This window comes from Aplidium turbinatum, chromosome 3 (genome assembly GCF_918807975.1).
Source record: "Aplidium turbinatum chromosome 3, kaAplTurb1.1, whole genome shotgun sequence".
Classification (NCBI taxonomy): Eukaryota; Metazoa; Chordata; class Ascidiacea; order Aplousobranchia; family Polyclinidae; genus Aplidium; species Aplidium turbinatum.
The window spans coordinates 32465642-32485628 of NC_137474.1; the positions used below are offsets into that span (position 1 = coordinate 32465642).

Here is a 19987-nt window from a genome sequence, read left to right on the forward strand (position 1 = left end):
TCTGTAAAGCCTCCAAGACCAACTTTATAGAGTGGGGTAGGCCTACAGCCAAGTGGTCGCCGACCTATTGAACTCCATGAAACACTAAATGTATCATTTTAAATTTGGAAAAGCACTATTATAAATTTAGAAAAAAGGAATAAACGTTTTACATTGAAAAACGTATCAGTCCGAAGATAAAGACTCAAACCAACCAACTTATATTTTCAAACGTTACTTTTAATAAGATTTTAGCGTCTGTAGTCAATAAATTAATGTAATAAAACTGAAAATTGTTACACTGAATTGCCAATTTCAAACTAAATTTATTTCATGCATGATTTCGTAAAACTGAAAAGCGTCAATAATTCTTTTAATTGTTTTCAACTTAGTTTTACTTTTAATCTGTTAGAAAAAACTCCTAATCCGGCTCCAGAAATTACTTCAAATTAAATATTTTTTACTCAAACAAAACAATAATTGACCAAACGTTTGCAGCAAAACCTTCACTTATCGTAGTGCATATTGCCTATCATTAAACAATTTCAACTAAGTTTGAAAATTGAAAAGGTAGAAAACTTAGTTTAAAGATAGACTACTACTTCACAATGTAGATCTTCACGTCCTGTTTTAGCTTGATGCTGCGAGTTCACTGTACCGTAGTAATAGCGGATTGCACTAGCTGTCGGAACACAGTTCCCTGGTCATTTGCTATGGTGCTATGACGAATAGCACATGACCAGGAAACTGCGTTCCGAAAGCTAGCGAAATTCTTTATTACCAAAGCGAACTCGCAACATCAGGCTAAAACAGGCCGTGAATATCTACATTGTGAAGTAACCAACGATCATGCTGCTAATAGTGAAAATCAATCAATTGCAGAGCCTACTACAGTACAATACAAATAATATCAAGAAAATCAACACAAGTCAATGGCAAAACGTTCGTACTTTAACCAAACAGCTGGCTCCAAGTTTTATCAGGGCCCGTACACTTGCCCAACATTCTCGAGTGGCAGCTAAAAGAAGTGGGGTCCGTTGGTCAGTGTCCAATATTTCTAAATTGGCGCCTTTTCCAACCAAATAGTTTATAATCGTCGGATGGTTGAACATGGCTGCTCTAAACAACGCGAAACATTGATTAATGTTACAAAAGTAGCCAATGCCAAGCAAAAAGTCAAGCAGAATAAATTACATCAAATTCAGTTATTATTCTCCAAAAACCTCTATAGCCTGTTTCACCCTTACTTGGGATCATCAGAAGATCCTTATTCAAATAGAATCTAAGGACATCTGATGATCCCAAGCAAGGGTGAAACAGGATGTAGAAGTTATTAGAAAATAACAACTGCATTTAGTGTATACTGTAGATAACTTCTCACTCTGTCTAGCATCAAATGTGACATTGTCATTAAACTAAAAAGGATTCTTCGAAAAACTTAATACAATAAAAGTCTCTTTTGTCTAAAAAACGAGTCCCTCATGCATCACTTCACGCATATCCACCGTAGCCTATAGACTAGGCTATAGACGAAAAATTGTACGGCCTACGTATTGTCACAAATATCTTTACTAAGGCTTGTTTTAAGAAAATTCATATGATACAAAATAACTCATACACAAATGTACACATCAGACAGAATTCAATTATGCAGCTTGTTTTTATTTCTGACGATCAAAACAAAAACAACATATTTCAAACTTAACAGAGAAATAAAAAAAGGAAAAGCGACAAAACGCGAAGGTTATATAGTGCTTGATACCGAAACAGGATAATCAGTTAAAATTTGGCACGGTCGCAACACATTGAAAAAAAAAATAAAACCAGTGTAGGCCCATTTAAACCAACTTAAATGAGCACACTCAAGCCTAATATATTTTGTATTATTACCGGTAGGCAATACGTAGGCTACGCTGATCGAGTTAGAAGTAGGCTACACGGCAGTGCTTTTAGTTTTGCCACGTCATTAGGTAATTCGTAAACCAGTATTTCTCAAGCACTATCCAACCTACTTGTGCAATGGAGTATGATCTCGTTTGTCAAGCATGTGAAGACAGGCCTGTGCTTGAACTGGCGTGAGTTCAAACATAAGTTTGACAATCTCTATGCTTCCCTGTCCGCAGACCATGTGCATCGGAGTAGAATCGTCGGCCTGTTTGACGTCAAGTCTAGCTCCGTATCTGAAAACAAAGCGAGACAAGGTGGTGCACAGTTAGTTACTTTGAATGACATCAAAGAACCTATGCAGGACACTTAAAACTGAATCTTCCTTTAGGGCACTGCACACAGCGCTACACGCAAACAAACAAAAAATGCAATAAATACTAGCTGCGGAAAGAGGGCTCATTACCAATCAAAAACTCCAAATATGGGTGTTACTCTCCCAACATCCCAAGGTTTTAAGCAGAATAGCAGCAGTAAGCTTATTTACTTTGAAAAATAGTAGAAATAGCGCATGGTTATAAAACTTTAAATATCAAAGCTGCATTGAAAACGCAGTGTGGCGCAATTACTAGCCTACAGATAATGCAAAAACTCTGACGATACAGTTTTATCCACAAACATCTTCAATAAAATAAGATGTCTTTAGCTACACCACAAAACCAACGAAATAAAGATCTTACTCCAAACACAGTTTAATTGCTCCAATGTTTCCCCCAGTCACCGCACTGTGCAAGGGACTGCTCTGTTCTTTGTCTCCAAAAGATAGCAGCTGTTCTCTGGTGTAGCCGTATTTTTCACCATGTTCCAACATGACCCGCATCACACTGACAAGAAAAGAACAGTTTAAACACTTAGAACAACAGATAACAATCTACCCTTCTGAAGTTTTATAGCAAAACGAATCTTTTTTTTTTCAATTGCCTTGCCTGAACCGGCCTTCGACAGTCTCAGATGACTATTTAGTCAAAGTAATTCCTTTATTTTGACGCTGTAGTTTAACGCTTTTTTACTTTTTGGATCCAGATATGGCTGCTCTGTGAAGAGGCCTGTATCCTTGAGAACATGGCAAACATGGCTTTGCTCCTGCATCCAGGAGGATTTGAAAGGCATCCGCATGATCCAACATTGCTGCAACATGAAGAGGTGTAACTCCGGCGTTTCCTTTTGAATTTTTGTCAACCTGTCAAAATTTGGTTGATTTAATAAAATTGAAAACTTCATTGTTGATCTATAGAAAGGAAACCGTATGGTGTTTTACGAAACAAAATGGTGTTTTACGCATATGTGCCAGGAAATATTTGCTGTTATGATTTATCGGGTAAATGTAGCGTAGTAATTTTACACGCACTTCAGACTAATTTGTCAGCAATTTCCATCAAAAATAACTGAATGTTAAACTTAATATGCTAATTCACCACAAACCGACTGCTATACCTTCAATTCTTTATTTTATAACTTAGTTTTATGTTACTGTATATATGTCAAACTCCCGTCATGCAACATTTTTTGGCCCTCAGAATGGTATTAAATTCCTTTTAAATCTGGCCCGCAGATATGCTGTATCACAAACAACTTCAAGTTTTAATCAATAATAAACTTACCGGTACATAACTAAAATAAACAATAATGAAGTTATACGTGAATAAAACTTAAGAAATGTTTGGTTTATAAGTACTGTACAGTGTATATTTGCACGAGCCAAAGTCCTCAATATGCTTCATCAAAGGACATTCTGGGTAGGCCATATTGACGAATTTATTGCCAAAATCAAGAAATCTGGCGATTTTTGAAGAAAATAAACAGCAATTCACACAGGAGTCGCCTTACTGATAAACACATGTCTTTAATCATGAGGATTTCTTCAGCTGAAAGCTTGACCCCAAACATTAATAAACTTGCATTCAAAATGAGAAGCCAAGTATCGGGGTTAAAGTAGTAGGCTATGCGTTACACATGCGCAAAGTAAACTTTCGTGTAGGTTTTTCCTTGCTTTTTAGAGGCATGTTTGTGTTTTTCGGTTTTAGTTTAAATATTGTTTTCCTTCGCTGCTCTGAAAAGGCTGTACTGAAAGCCATAAGCAAGGAATACAACTGATATTTTTCTTTATTTAATAGCCCTACCTCGACTTTAAATATGACTTGACCTGAGTTTATTTTTTTTAAACTTTAATTAATATGTTTCGGTAAATGCGCAACCTATAATATGCTCAAAATCGCTGGCAAAACCACCTATTGTTGCAGCCGGAAGTTCCTTGAAATATATTTTGCAATAAATATTGAACTAGTCTGGCCGGCGACTTGAGCTGATTTTTTAATTTTGGCCTGGGGTGCATTTGAGTTTGACACCCCTGCTCTATGTTATTGGCGTATTCTTAGAAAATTATATTATTCCTCAGCGTATAATTAAAGTGCTCCATTGCATAAGGTCAGGCAACATTTATCCTTATTAAACGTAGCAAAGTCTATGCCGTTATAAGTAGTAGTCGCATGTAGTACGCGTCTTAAAATATCAAAAAAATATATAAAATGTAGAACACTTTACAAATGATACAGTGGCCTACTTTTATCAAACATAAAATTGTTGAGATGAACCCGAAACATTAGCACTCGGAAGTTAAAATTATGTTAATATGGCACAGAAAATTTTATGATAGCTTGTTTTTGATGGATGGCATCAATATTTCAGCAGCATTTAAAGGAGATTTAAAGCAATAATGTAATAATCATGCATTTGGTTGCCCATTTCAAAGCATGGCGACCTTTATACACAGGCCATGACAACATGCAGCTAAAAATTTGATTGAAGGCCGATCTGTGAATAGCCGAAATCGCTAGTAGGGCTATAAGTTGATAGTTTGAATACTAGTCAATAAATACAGTATACTTTTTGTGTATATTTTGTTAGATTTTGAGTTACTTTTCTACTACTGTTACCATTCAATAACATACTAGATTTTGGCACTTGTGCTGGAAATCCAAAACGCCTCTGGCAACACCGGTAATTGGATAAAAATTGTAATTTTTTTAACGTAATTTTAGAAGTTTTACAGTGATTTGAGATTTAATGATTACACTTTGGCAACTTGGATTCTCAAAACTATCATTTCAAAAGGATATAAAGTGAATTTATCTTAGAGTTCAAAATTAAAGGCTACATCGGCCTTCAGTCAGGCCTCCAGTTCGCATGTTGTCAGGGACTGTGTATATAAATTGCTGTGGTTCAAACATGACCTTCTAAAGATTTTAAGTCAGATTTCACCTTGTGTTGCAATAGAACTTTCAAAGCCTCAAGAGAGTTGTGTTGTACAGCCGAGTGCAACGCACCATGACCAGAGCTGTTTCCTAGCATGGGGTCTGATCCTTTGTCCAGCAAAAACCCAACACTTTTGGGCAGATCACGCTCAACAGCCCAGTGTAAGGGGGTTGCTTCAAAATCATCTCTTTCAGAAAGCACTGAGAAAAGAATAGTATTGGAAACGAAAGAGATCATTTTTGAGAAAGCTTTATTGCAAACGTGTTTTAAATTATTCTTCGTTTCCTTTTCTGTTCCTTGAATTAATTTTGTTCAAATTTAACACACTGAATTTTGAAAACTAATTATTAGCCTATTATAACTTACATCGCATTCTGCTTTTACGATACATTCCAACACAGCAAAAAATGACAATTTTTCGAGCCATAAAATTGTATTCACATTGCACTTACATGTAGCACCACCAGGAGAACTAATGACAAAATCCATGACTTCGATTTGGCTGTGGATGGCAGCATGGTGCAATATATTGGCACCCTTCCTATCTAGCGCCAGCAAGCGATCAGGATTCGCATTACACAAGGCCGCTAGTTGCTTGACGTTTCCTTGTTTTGCGAGCTGAAAGTACAATAACATCATTTATTCGAGAAAAATTGTTTATTTGGCTTTCAATATCACAAGTCAAATACATATAGGCAAGAAGCACTAACAAACACTGCAGTTTTCTAGTCAAAGTGCTTATTGTATAAAAACACACAAATTTAAGTGTTAATTAACGTTAACACATAAAAAAATAAATAAATAATGCTGAGATAACATACTAAAGCACCGTATGGGATATAAACAGTGAAGTATGACGTCCGTATGTACAGTTTTTGATAACCCTTGTTCTAAGAAGTAACAACGAACAAAGTAGTGTTTTTTAACTGCTGTTTTAGTTTTTCAGTGGCACAGAAAATTATAAAATATATGAGGATTCACAGATTTAAGATGCAACTGAACGACTGAAAGTAACGTAAGTATAGGAAGAAAGCTCAGTAACTTAAAAGTTACATACTAAAAATGGAAAGCTTTGTTTCTATTTGAATACACATTAAGACTGCTGTAACAAACGCTTTTACAGTGATGAAGGATTTAATAGCCTAAAATATAAACAAAGGTGTTGAAACTAGCTGCTCTTTTTGGCTTGACTGTCAACCTGGGCGGTTACAAAGTTTTTCCCGATTGAAGTTTGTTTCAACAACCTGCCAACAACGATCATTATAAAGCAACTATTAACATCATCACTACGACTCTCGCACGACGTCAGCACAAAAGTAGGCTACCAAATACCATCACAACACCGAAGAACCTTGAAAGGAAAGTTAACATACCCTTGATAAAGTTATAATCATTAGACAAGAAATGCCGATGCTCACAATAATCTACACACATGTACTAGAGTTGTGATGCAAAAGAAGTTTATTCTTGTCTGTAAAACCGGATTTGAATGTTTTGGGATATTTGAGTTTTGAAAAAGACGAATGTTGTATGTAAACATCATCTTCAACAATCAATTAAACAAAAGCTTCAATTATATCACAGTTAACTTGCTCTTTCAAAAACAGTAGCGCTATGCAAACACATTAGCGCTTTCAAACACATAGCGCTATGTACAGTAGCGTTGAAAAGAGGGAGTCCAGAAGGGTACTTTAGGATCCCCCCATGATGATGATTAACCTATCCAAGGGGCCCAGAAACAACCTCGCATTCTTTAAATATACAATTGTGCGCATTTCTTAAAAGTTTCTTAAATTGGGGCCCGAAAATCTCCCCAGACAGCCAATTTATGTGGCCCAGATCTGGTAAAGATTTAATCAGATCCGTACCCGATCTGGTAAAGATCTGAATCAGATAAAGTGGCTGTCTAGGTCATTGGTACCAGACCCAGGTTATCTTCTCTACAGTCCTGGCCATGCACACACAGTGCCTGATATAAATTTGTTGTATGTATATTTGAAGATGATTTTCATGCTTGAATTCAAGCACTCGAGATGAGAAGATAAGATTCTCATTGTACCGACCCTTTGGCATTAATGAGAGTAGGGGTAGGGGGCCAATTTTTCTTCTCTAATTACGCCAACTCAATTTATTGCACCCTGGGTAAAGGTGAGTTATGTTTTTTCAAGAACCAGCTAAATCCAAGAGTCTAACCAGGATCGCATCATTTCCAAGAGAACGCCTTGTGCCACCCCACCGATATGTAAGAGTTCTATTAAATGTTGAAAAGTTACAGTATTGTTGAGTTGATAGTTAGACATGCTTTGCTATTTGAGCTTTTAAATGTTTTTTTTGCAAATGTTGACATGTATTGCATATGACGTGACATTGGTGTCTAGGCAGACGATTGTAGCAAAAATTGACAGCTATAGACTTATGTTTCGGGTACTCAACCTTGTGCTGGCTGCCAGAAAAAACGCTCCTTTCCACTTACAGACATTACATTGTTACAATTCACCTTTCTAGTGGATGTGAAACAACAGCGGGAGCCATAGTTGGTATCCGCTTATTGTAGCCTACGGTATTTGCTGAGTGTCGACCAGTATATTAATGAAAATAAAATCAACTGTTATTGTAAAAGTATTTTTACTTTTAAATAGTAAAATGTAGACAACTAAGCCTACATGCAAGCTGAATTGGAGGCAAATATAAACTGACAGCAGACTTCCTTTGTTTAGGCTGGTCTTAAAAAATGTAATTTAAAGCAATTATAACCACGTATAGGCTACGTTGACAAGCCAAATAAATCAGGTGCAGCTGAATGCACAATCAAAAATCGTTTGTAGCTACCGTTCGTTTTGTCAATACTTCAAAAATTATTTGATTTGCAAACCTCACTGGGCAGTAGCTTAGGATTTTTGAAATTTAGACTTCTATATTTTTGCGTTGCAAATTTACTAAAAAAACAAAACGTGAAATTTGTGTCATAAAAGGAATAGCGGTTCAGCAAAAGCAAGTTAGCAACTTCAATTCACAAAAAGTAAATTAGAAGGAATAACAATTTAATGTAAATATTGATACGATTGTGTCTGGTAAACAGAGAGAAACCATTTGCAACAATTCAAGGACAAGACAGAAACGATTAATCCATAATTCATACAGAAGATAAACTTGGCCCACATACCCATATAAAGCAGTTGATGCCTGGATAGGTGAGACGAAGAATATTATATGTATTTTACTAAATATTTACAACTAGAGACCTAATGCAGTTATTTTCAGAAGCGGCATTTCATTTTCATTTTTCAGAACAATGTTTATATATAAAACTAACTCATTCGAACTGATTTAGCATTACTTTATTTAAGCATACAGAATAATTAAGTGATGCAAAAAATGAAATTAATTTTTTTCTGTGCAACGCTGCTGCGTTTCCATCAGAAAAAAATACTACGGTAACAACTTGAACTGCATTTAAAAACATTGATTTCAAAATTCAACTTGGCCACTCTGAAACTGCAAGCTATACTTATGAACTAAACAGCACAACTCTCAAACAGAGAGGAATAACAAGTTCAAGTACTCCCGTAACAAACAGATCACGTGAGATGTAACCTCACTATCGAAATTCCTGCATAGGCTAATGTTTTTCAGTAGGCCAAATCACTGCTCTAGGTATAAATTAGGCTACTTCCAAGAGCATAAAATAAGCATTTGTTACGGAAACAACCAAGTTATAATATCACCCACAGATAAAATTTCCTTATGGTCATCATATAAATCCCGCCATGTGCAAGCATCGTATTCCTTGTTGTCGTACAGAAAAGGTGTGGCGTCTTCTTCTTCGCCAAAGTAATACACAGTGCTGCTATTCGAATTGCTGTGGCTTGATAAACCTCGCTTTCCCAAAATGTACCTAGGCAAATGGGCTCACAATTTAAGGGTTTTCGAAACTCCTTTTATGCCGAAACAAAGCAAAAAAACCTTATTTTAAGATAGACACGTCAAAATGAAACGAAACTATTTACTAGCATAGCCTACCTAATTCGAAATAAAACAAAAGGCACTTTGCGTCAAAAGAAAAATGGGTTTCTAAAAAAAGAAAAATTAAACAGTTTTGTTTTGAGTAGGCAACTCACAACTCTGAATAATTAAGTATTTCTCAAAAGCACGTGGCACAAAATCGCACACTTTTAAATTTTAGGATACTTTCTATGTTTTGACGTTGTCGATAGCCTCGTTCTTGCCTCGTAAGTTGTACAAGGAAAGCAATTATCTTGAATTTCGAAACAGAACTAAACGACATTTTTCGGTAGGCTATTAGAAACTTGTTTCGATACTAAACAACAAGTCGAAACAAGATAAATTACTTCAAAGATAATCATTTTCGTTTCAAAAACCTTTATTACGTTTGTTAATAGTCAACGTTGTCAAACTACGACGTTGTTATTGCCTGTGCGTCAACAGGCCTACCTCGTTGTCGCTGCCTTGGCAGACTTCGACCAACTTTTCAACTTTGAAGGTTTGGTAGGTTTATCAATCCTTTTGAGTTGAATTTCATTTTCGAACGCATTGTCTTCGCTTGGAAAGTGAAAGCGATCACCCATTCGTGTTGAAGGTTCTACTTCAAATAATCTACCACTAGTTGCTTTGAAACCTTTTCAAAATCCTTGAAACATTTTGCTTTGTTACCAAGATCAACTACTTGTAATATAGTCAACTGTAGGCCTTGCCTGAATAAAATTAGGGAATAGCATTCATGTTTACAGAAAACTTTGACAAAAACACACAATTGCTGATTTGTGAACTGAACCTTCTTGCCCACCCTGGTACCAGCTTACATGACTTGTATTAATGCGTTTGTCCTCGCCACAAATTAGTTTGCAAATCAACATCAAACAACTTTTGTGTTGATATTTTGTAACGCCGCTGCCTAGCAGTAGTCTGGGTGCACTTTAAATGTGGGTTCACCTTCACTTAGTCGTCGTTAATGTCTACTGAGTGGCCACAAACATTCGACAATGGATTTATGTCCACACACTCGTTTGTTCTTCGTATGTGCTCTCCTTTAATTCAAACAAAAACTTGAAACTAGCACTTTTTGTTCAAAAATCCTTGCTAGATATTGCTCATTCACATTTTTCTGTAACTGTGTACCACATTCTTTATGTTGTTTTAAGAAACTCTTTTTCATCATCCTTTCCAAAATATTTCAATACGAATCGGGGGAAACTTCGAACTGATTTTTAAGCACAAAATACATTTCAATGGCTTTTGAATTTCATATGATGGAAAAATCCAAGCCCGTAGCTCCATATCTGTTCATGCTGATACTGAGTTATAATCACAGATGTTAATCATTATAGGAAAATTAAATTGTGGTCTTGGGCACCTTTTTCACAAGCTAAAAGCAGGTTAAGTCTTGCTCTACTATAAAGCAAATGTTTTCAAACTGTTTAATATCGACCCTCAGTAGTGGAAGACTTCAGCAAAGGAGTTTATGCAGACAAGATGAACCGAGCAAGCATGGAAACCTTTGTACAACCGAACGCTGGTTCGCACTTGTAAACACGACTGCAATGGTCTATTTAGAGTTTTAAAATGTAAAGAACCACTTCTTTACAGGACCTTTGAAAGCCTCAAAATGGAAAAAAAAGTTTCAAATTTCAGTTTTGTGGGCAGTTTTCTGAGTTGATTTATCAAAGAAAATTAAGCTATAACGACTATCAGCGATGATTTGTCTTTTTAGCTAACAATCCAGTGACTGCCTGTCTTTCTGTTCGTTTTGATTCATATCGATCGGCTTTTGTAAAGTGAAATCACACAGAAAGTCATACATGACCTATTGATAACACTTTTTACAATAATATTAGGAGCTTACTCTTGTTAATCTAAAAATACAAAAACTTAGATTTAATGCCTATTAGGCCATCATTCAGAGTTGTAGCTTAGCCTATACTAAGCATCAAACTTACAGTAAACTAAAAAAACTGGGAAAATTTCTTTCTTGCTAATTACCGAACTACCCTTTCAACCACTGAAATACAACATTTAACAGCTGGTCTACGTTATAGTTGTACGCCTATCTATAAAACGAAAACGTATCATGAACGAATTTTAAACTATGATACATCACAGCTACCGCTTACAACGCGTAGAGCTTTATTAGAGTTTTATTGTACTTTTACGATGATTTTTCCAGTAAAATTGAAATACAACGGTTGTAGCCAATTTGTCCATAAAGCTCAAGCAAAGAGGATAAGTGAGAAGAAAACATCTGGCGTACACTAATGTTGTATAAGAAAAAACAGGGGTACGCTATACTAGCTTTTCGCTGCTCATATGTGTTTTATCGAATTTTTTTTTACTTCTTTGGGGTTGCTTAATTGTTGAATGCCGCCATTTTATGGCCTTCATTTTATGGCCATTCTCACAGCAAACGAAATAAAAGCTGTTTCTTTTTCTTATGATGAGCAGAACAGCAACTGTTGTGTCTTTGTAGTGAAAGAGGAAATGTATATATCGATTGGGGAAGCAATTGTGTAGCTTCCCAACGTATTGGGCGTGTATTGACATTAAATATCTTGAAACGTCTGCAATTGCAAATTGTTTTTTTTAATAGAATGTTCAAAGATGTTTCATGTGAAGACGTAGTTCACCAGGGCACACATTTGCCGATAATCTAATTCTTGGCAAACGTATTCCAGCATTGCGTTGTCGATGGTTGCAACAGCTTTCGTTATTCGGGCCTTCAGTTCACCACGTCCTTTGGAAGACAAGACACATGAACTAGTCCTTTCACAACCCCACAACAAAAAATCTCAGGGTGTGAGATCTGAAGACATTGAAGATCAAGGTAACGCGGTCATCTGCTTACACTGTTCAATCCATCTAGCTGGCAGTATTTTATGCAGATAGGATGCTGTCTAACGCTGAAGCTCCAGTGGACCTCCCATTCAGCATTACAAAAAGCTTAAATAAATTTAGCTATAAAACAAAAAGGTACGTTTTATCTTACTATTAACGTTAGTCCAGTAAATATGAGGACTTAGTAAGTGGCTAAGTGCCCAGGACTTTTGGAACAACCTACAGGCTACTGTGTGCATTCAAAGCATTCCTAAGAGTCTCAACCAAGGCTCTGATTCATGGATGATATCTCGTAGAAATTACTTATACAAAATATCTTACAATAAGGCAATCAGTTAGGTTTAAGGGTGAAATGTAGGGGGTTACCCAAAGAAATTTTTACTTACAGTACATTGCTCAGACTGTGTTTCAGAGAATTGTCAAGGGGCCAGATATCCAAAAATAATATTCAGAGAGCATACAAGTTCACACTTGCAATTAATTTGTCGTTTGAGATGTCAAGTCTTACCACGATTAATTAGACTCATATGCGCTTTAATGGAATCACTCCAAATTTAAGGTCACGCATGTTACTATGAATACATATGGACAATGAACGAAATATTATTTCATTGGCTCCATAAAAATTAACGTTAGTTTGTGTTCTAACGTTTAAGCAACCAACACAATAAACAATTGAAACCTGTTAAATTAAATTAATTCATCACATTTGACTTGATAGGCTACTCTGTGTCCTTTTTTGCAAAAAAAGTAATCCAATTAGCGAAAGAAAACAAAATAAATTTGAAAGAAAGAATTCGTAGAATAAAGTGTTTAAATCAATCAGTTTCCATAGTCCGTGCAAAACCATCGTATCATCGTTTTTGCTGCGTTTTTGGTTTAAAACACTGCTTGTAATCCTCTTCTCATATGCATTAAGCAATTATTAGGCAATCGCCTCCCAAAAACTTTGTCTTGCCCCTACCTACCCCTATAGATACGTTTCAATATTATTACGTTTCAATAGGATCGTAATTCACGCTGAATGACTGAATGACGTTTGACCCCTAAGTTGGTTTTGCCCTCCTAAAATTTTGTTTCTAACTACGTCATTGTTAAACATTTTCAAGAAGATAACTTTTGGCTACGAAGCTGAGACGTATAGCTTATTACCACAGGCTTCACATGTGGGTTTTATCGCACTCCTTTTTTTTATAAACCAGCATGAACTGTTTTCTATACAAGGAAATATCAGCTAACGTTTCCTGACAAAAGTGGTTTTGGATTGCTGGCTATTTCCGACTGACAAAAGGTCACGTTTCCAAAGGCCATGAAGGAAAAGAATAACATACGGATCAGCAACCTGCAAAGTAGTCAACATCCGTTTCGGCTACTGCATTATTAGCTCAGTTATATATCGTAACAAAAACATCAAAAGCCTGTCATTACAAATACCGTAAGTCTTCTGACATGTTTAGTTTCGTGAAGCAATATAACAGCCTTTGTGTCAACTGAAATGTCAAACCTTAAAGCTTTTTTTTAAAATGTTGTTTCTTGAGGTACTGTAGAAATCGCGGTAAATATTCGTGTTCAATTCATCTCCTGTATAGTCAGTTGCTTTCAACAGGTAGTCATACTCATAGGCTACAGCACAAAGTCAGTAGGTTACTGTTAAAGAATTTCCATGTTGTTCTGCAGTCGGATATCGCTACTTGGCCGAGTAATATTAGTAAGAATGACTGACCGACTGTTTGAAGGCATTGCAAACAAGCAATGGCAAGAATACGTCGCTAAAATTATCTTGGGAAGACATTTTGATGAGATACTTGAAAGTGGACCAGCCAATTAGCTCCCTTTTTGTGTATTGATAATATAACACTTCACCCACATTTTAATTTGCAGTGACAGTCCTGACTTACGTGAGAAAAATAAAAACATGGGATGATGTTTGCTGCAATTTTGCAACCAACACTATCTAACAAAGCAACAGCCATAGGCTGGAGTCAATCTCACCATAAAAAAATTATCAAACTTTGCATCAAACAGCTCGCTGCAATACTGAAAAATACCTTTTGAGCTGTAGGCTCAACTGTGTCTCAAAATCGCTAAACATTTTTGTGCTTTCTGCGTTCAGATGACGCGGGTTTTTGCAAAGCCGCCAGCTGTGTATTCTCACTATCACTTCACTTACTATAATCATGATTAATGGCAACACTGGTTTAAACATATTCAAAAACGTATTAAAAGAAAAGTGGTCTACAGCAGGCTGGAACGCAATACATAGGAAATAGACGTCATGGTGTATTGACTTCTTGACGGTCTGAGTTTATTTCTAAAATGTTTGTAATAACGATTTTGTAGACCCATACTTGCTCAATACACAAGCCTATCCATAAAGTCCTCAACTCAAAATAAACTTTCGAAACTTTGATGAGCTGTCCTGACATTTGTGAATTATTCATTGATCAAGAAAAGCTGCAGTGATGAGCTAAAAGTTCAATTCCTTCAATGTCATATTATTTTTTATTGGTGTATTGTCTTTGTTAATATACAGTATTTGAACAGACTAGTGCACTGTGTCGCTACTTGGCTACATTTTAACAGAAACTTACAACTCAACCAGCTTCTGCGAAACAATGCTCGCAAACAATACAGTAAACACAAGAGCACATATTCTTAGTTCGTTATGTCAACATTGCTTTTACTTTCTTACACGTTAAAAGTAGCAATTTACATCATTGCAAATAAACGATTAACACTTAAGCTGGGACAAGTCAAACTAGAATAATCCAGAATCTACTTCTTTTTAATCTTACCATAGAAAAGCAAAACAACCTTTCATTCACTAAAAATAAGCTGCTTGATATTTTGGCGCCACCTTGCTTGATGTCAATCAAGCACCTTCAAAAAAGAAGCATTCACATGAACAAAACCTTGTGCAAAGGCTTAGTCTTGTAATTCATACTGACTGCTGAAAGTTGATGTAACCTTTTGCAGTCGCTTAATGCCGGCGGCTATTTTTAAGAAACTTGCAGTTGGATGTCTGCGATGCAGACGAGTTGAAGTTTTTTGCAAAGGTGTTGGCATGCCGTCAATAAAAACAAAACAAAATGCAGTAAGCCCATCAAGGGTCCATAATTTAAGAGGGGAGAGAGGTAAATCCTACATCAAAAATGGGTCAGCCTTCCCTGTAGAAAAAATCTCAACATTATAATTTTTGCTCTAGATTTTGATTTTGACAACGTTTCACTCTTTTGAAGGAAAAAGCTTTCCACGCATGTGCAGAAAATTATTAAAAAACAAAAAACTTTTTACCAAATTTTCTCACAAAAGAAACGTGTTGATACATTCCACTTTCGTTTGTAGACTATAAACATGTGAGATTTTTTCTTAAATTAGTCAAACTATTTAAGGAGTGTTGCATAGCAGCTTTTGACATATAAACTAGATGGGCAATTGCCCAGCTAGTCCCTTTGCTTGCCCCCTAGCCCTTTCTTTGCCTCCCTTGTTTGAAACTAGGTGGGCAATTTTTAAGACTTAATTTTTGTTTAAGTTAGATCCAAGTTAAAGAATGAACAGCTAAATGGAAAGCTTCAGCATACATTTAGAACTTATGAGCATACCTTTGACCTTACTTATAATATCCTTAATGTTCCATTCAAGCAGATTAACTATCAATTTGTGTTGTGAGTACCTCAAATTTTGTGTGAGATTCTGAATGTCTGAATTACCGAAGTTTGTTTCCTGATTTTCATCAAAATAAAATACCAGCTCTTCAGAATCATCTAATTCTGCAAAGATTCAACTCATTGTAATATCTTAGCAGTTGTGTTTCATATAGGCTATTAGCCTATCATAGTTGTTTCTTTTTACTTTAGTACAAGAGACCTCTCTGCAACTAAATGTTGCTAGATTAAATTTTATTACATTATTTTTTATAAAATATTGTGGGCAGGGATGAATATAGGAATCAATTATGGGTCTCAAAAGTTTAGTCTAGGTATAATATGCCTTTTTACCCACAATTTGTCTGCGAAATCTACATATTTTAAGCTTAGGCTACATGTTTTACGCTCGGGAAAAATGCCCTTTTTTCCATCATTTACGCGGGAAAAGTGCCCTTTTTAACATAAGTCTCGCGCTAAAAGTGCCTTTTTTTGAAAATTTGCCCACCTATAGTCCCAACTTGTGAAAAGATGCTGTGGAGTGTTGTCACTACAAATAATGCTGAATATTGAAATTGCTGGGCTGGCACTTCGAAAGGGGTCTTTCGACTCCATTTGAGACCACACGGTTGTACGACTGTACGTACGACCCTCAGTGGCATTCCATTAAGGGACGCACAGCTCCGCTTTTTCGGCAACATTAGAAAGGTCCATTGCCAAGTTACAAACTTTATGCCTCGCTACTAGCTTTCAACAACAAAACTATTAAATTACCATAACCCTTCTAGTGTTGCCGATAAGCCAAAAACGGGTGCACTTTGCATCCCCATGATCTCAAATCCCTAGTCCGACACTCAATGGCATGACTGAAAGTTAACCTGAAGATTTGCGTTTTTGCTTTCCTTTCCACAGATCCAAATTTTTCACAAGAGCATCACAAGGTCGCAAAGTGTTTTGTGTTCATTGTAAAATGAGTACGTTTCCAGAACAATTTACTGAATGAATGCTTTTGTTTTGATTATACAGTACTGTACGCTTAAAGAACAGATGATCGATTATAGCAGCCAGTGGCGTTGACAAAGATTATTCAGGGTCAAAGCCGTTGAGAGGATAAGTTAAACCCCGTACCAATGTGATCTTTTGGGCCTTAAATCAAGACACTTCTTATAAAAACGCTCTGTATCCAAAGAATACGCCGTGTTTTCTTCAATCTTCGGGTCTTTTTGAAAGGTTGCGGGCCCCTAAATGCATCCTGGCCCGGGTGCAAAACTACCCATGGACCCCCTTGTCAACGCTACTGTTCAGGATAACCTTTTGCATCCAAGATAATTTTATTAATTCAAAAACTTTTTAAGACGGTGGGGGGCTTACATTCGGAGGGAAACTCTACATCGTCAATTCTTTTGGAACTACCTGGTTATGTTGAAGTATTTTGCATTCAGCCGAGCGTTTTTATTTTTTTTAAAGACAAACATTGGGTCAATCTTTTCCCTGTTTTTTAGTGTTTCTGTTTCAAAAGTGAATCAATTACAAGTTTGAGAGAAGGCCTTTCCTTAGCAACAGGCCCGAGGTCATCTGAAAAAAAGCACTGTTGAAACCAGACGCGGAAAGAAAATGGCAATTTGATGGAGAAGATGAAATTACTGTAGGGTATAATCATATTTCTGAGAAGATGAGATTTTGACTAGCTTTTTGCAGTGAAAGCGCTTTGACAAAGGGCACAATGAAGCTGGTAGGATATTTAAATATATATATATATCAATAGAATCCTATCAAAGGTCAGAAATCATAACTCTTGCAACACTTGTCAAACGTTGAATCTTAAGAACATGATATATACAATAGGAAAATTAAATCTGATTTACGCATGGAACTTCCTTATTTCCGACTTCTAAGTACAATAGAGAAAAATTTATTTCTGGTGGGTCAGCGTTTTGTCAAAACAACAGAAAAAAAAACAACAATACATGAAAAGGAAGCTCCATAATTGTTCGTATCTAACGTTTTGTCTTATGGTAAACAAATCAAACTTATGTTCAACCAAAATAACACAGCAACAAACATCTACGATACTACAAAAATAAAACGAGATTCGACTTACTTCAAATGAATTCTTACGGATATTTTCATCAAGCAAAGCTTTCTCTTTGAAGAGGCAAAATATTTTACTGTTGCCCCAACCAGTTTGGAAAAGACAAATCTTTAAATTCGACATTTTTTGAGTTAAAGATGTATTGAAAATTATTATGAAACGTATTCAACTATCAAGTTTCCAAACTAATCGTTTTCACAAGATCATCAAAGCTTTATATGCCAGCTGTTGCCAAAACGAAGACTGTTTCTAAAGGCTTTGTTAACTACTTGTCTGATAATAATTCTTATGCACCTGGTTTCAATGCGGTAATTCAACGTACCAGATAACATAAATATATATCTAGATCAAAAATAAAGTAACGTCAAAGTTTGTGAAGAAGATAAGGAAAGCATTCCGTTTTGAAGGCGGCCATTGATAGCAAAGAGCTCTGTATCTTCCACACTGTTTGCAAACTTGTTCTCATAAGAATATCGAACTATAGAACAGATTTGCAAGTCACTGCATAGTTTTGCGCAGTCATCACTCATTGTGTTGTTGACAGTCAAACACTGCAACGAGAAGCCAACTTAGAGCAAAAATGGTAGAGCACACTGAAAGCATTAACTTGATCGATCTCTGGAGGAGCCCAAATCGACATAATATCAAACCTTTAAAAGTCAACGACAAAATATTGGTGTCTAGTGTATGTAGTGGTGGGATTCGGCCGGTTTGGGCAAACCGCTTCCTTAAAATAAAAACGTTCCAGGAACCAGTTCTAAGCCAACTTTTCGAGTGGACTTAATGTAATCACCGTACGCAGGATTGTCAGATGTGGCTAATTTAAAGCGAACCGGTTGCAAACACGATTAAATCCCACCAGTGGGTGTATGGCTTGCTAAGTTGCCATGATCAGATGGTCGTATAAAGTTACGAGAATGGTAAGACACTATTTTCCTAGGTAACCTGATAAATTGCTATAATGACGCTATGAAGCGTAACTACAAGTAGCCCAAAATATTAAAGGTCACACCTTCAATTTCACTAAAAGACGTACCAGTTAAACTATAAAAAATGTCTTAATTTACAGAATTTTACCTACATCTATCGAACGTAAATTCTACATTGACAACAATCGAAAGATGTCTTTTAAATCCTAGAAATAAAACTTTAATTGTTGTTAATGAGAACGAGACTTTTATGAATAAAATATGATTTTAGATCAAGTTTTCAATGAATTGATAAAGTCATTTAATAGAGAAAATAAAACCCTTGACAGAATGCATTTAAAAAGTTGACAGTTTGAATAATTGAAGAACATGATAGTATCTTGATCTTCTGAGATTATTTTCTTCTTATATTAACAAGTTATATATTTTTATTTTTTGAGTGAAAAAAAAACATAAAAATGTCAATTCCCTTGGCCGTTTTAATAATGAAACAACTTTTACAAAGTATTTTTATCTAACTACACCAAGCTGTCAGCCTTGGTGCCACTTAAGACGTTTTAAGAATTATAAAATGTAGAGGATATTTGATTAATTAAAGAACAGTTAAAGAATTTAAGAACAGTTTAATAGAAAGACACCGGAATGTAATATGCTTTTCAATTTCTAATGACAGCATAAATATAAAATTGGAATACCCAAACGCAGATAAACTGGCTACTTACTTCTTCTGAACTTTACGCTAAACTCACGGCAGTATATATGGTAAACTGGGGTTCAACGTAAATATCCAAGCCTATATTAAATATTTTAATACAAAACGTCATTTTCAATTTTTGTTTGGAATTTGCATCATGAATGGGATCTGACTGTGTAAAATATAAAACCTAATTATTATTATTTTGACAATGTATCTCTACATTTTACTTTCGTTCACCCCTTGCTGCCACTCTAAAAATAGCTTACCTCCTGATGGTACATTTGAACGCAAGAAAACATCTCTCCAGAAAATATCGCAGATAATATCCCTCTGGAAAAACACCCTGGTAAATATCCCCTCAAAAAAAATTCTACTCTTAATATTTGCCGAAAGTAGTCTATCTACCCAAGTTACTATCGCCCTGGATAAAACCTCACTACAAAATAACTCCAAAGCAAAAAATTGAAAAGACTGTATATAGTGGGAAATACTTTTCCAAACCAATTTTTACCAGAATTGTGTTTTTTTTTCGAAAGGATCTTTTCACAATACTGGTAAATTTGTCTCTGCTTCAAAATTCCTGGTCTATGCAATAGGTAATTTC

General features: G+C 35.8%; 1 protein-coding gene across 1 annotated transcript in view; it reads right to left on the minus strand.

Moving 5' to 3' along the window:
• The window catches only part of LOC145766718 (transient receptor potential cation channel subfamily A member 1-like), a 47498-nt gene that overhangs the window by 20623 nt on the left and 6888 nt on the right, over positions 1-19987 (minus strand). Inside the window, exons 4-9 of the mRNA XM_082578425.1 lie at positions 5628-5793; positions 5182-5375; positions 2934-3103; positions 2604-2747; positions 1992-2159; positions 930-1098 (exon numbers count right to left, since the gene is read on the minus strand). Of these exons, the coding sequence (XP_082434551.1) occupies positions 930-1098; positions 1992-2159; positions 2604-2747; positions 2934-3103; positions 5182-5375; positions 5628-5793 (1011 nt within the window). The remainder of the gene's footprint in view (positions 1-929; positions 1099-1991; positions 2160-2603; positions 2748-2933; positions 3104-5181; positions 5376-5627; positions 5794-19987) is intronic.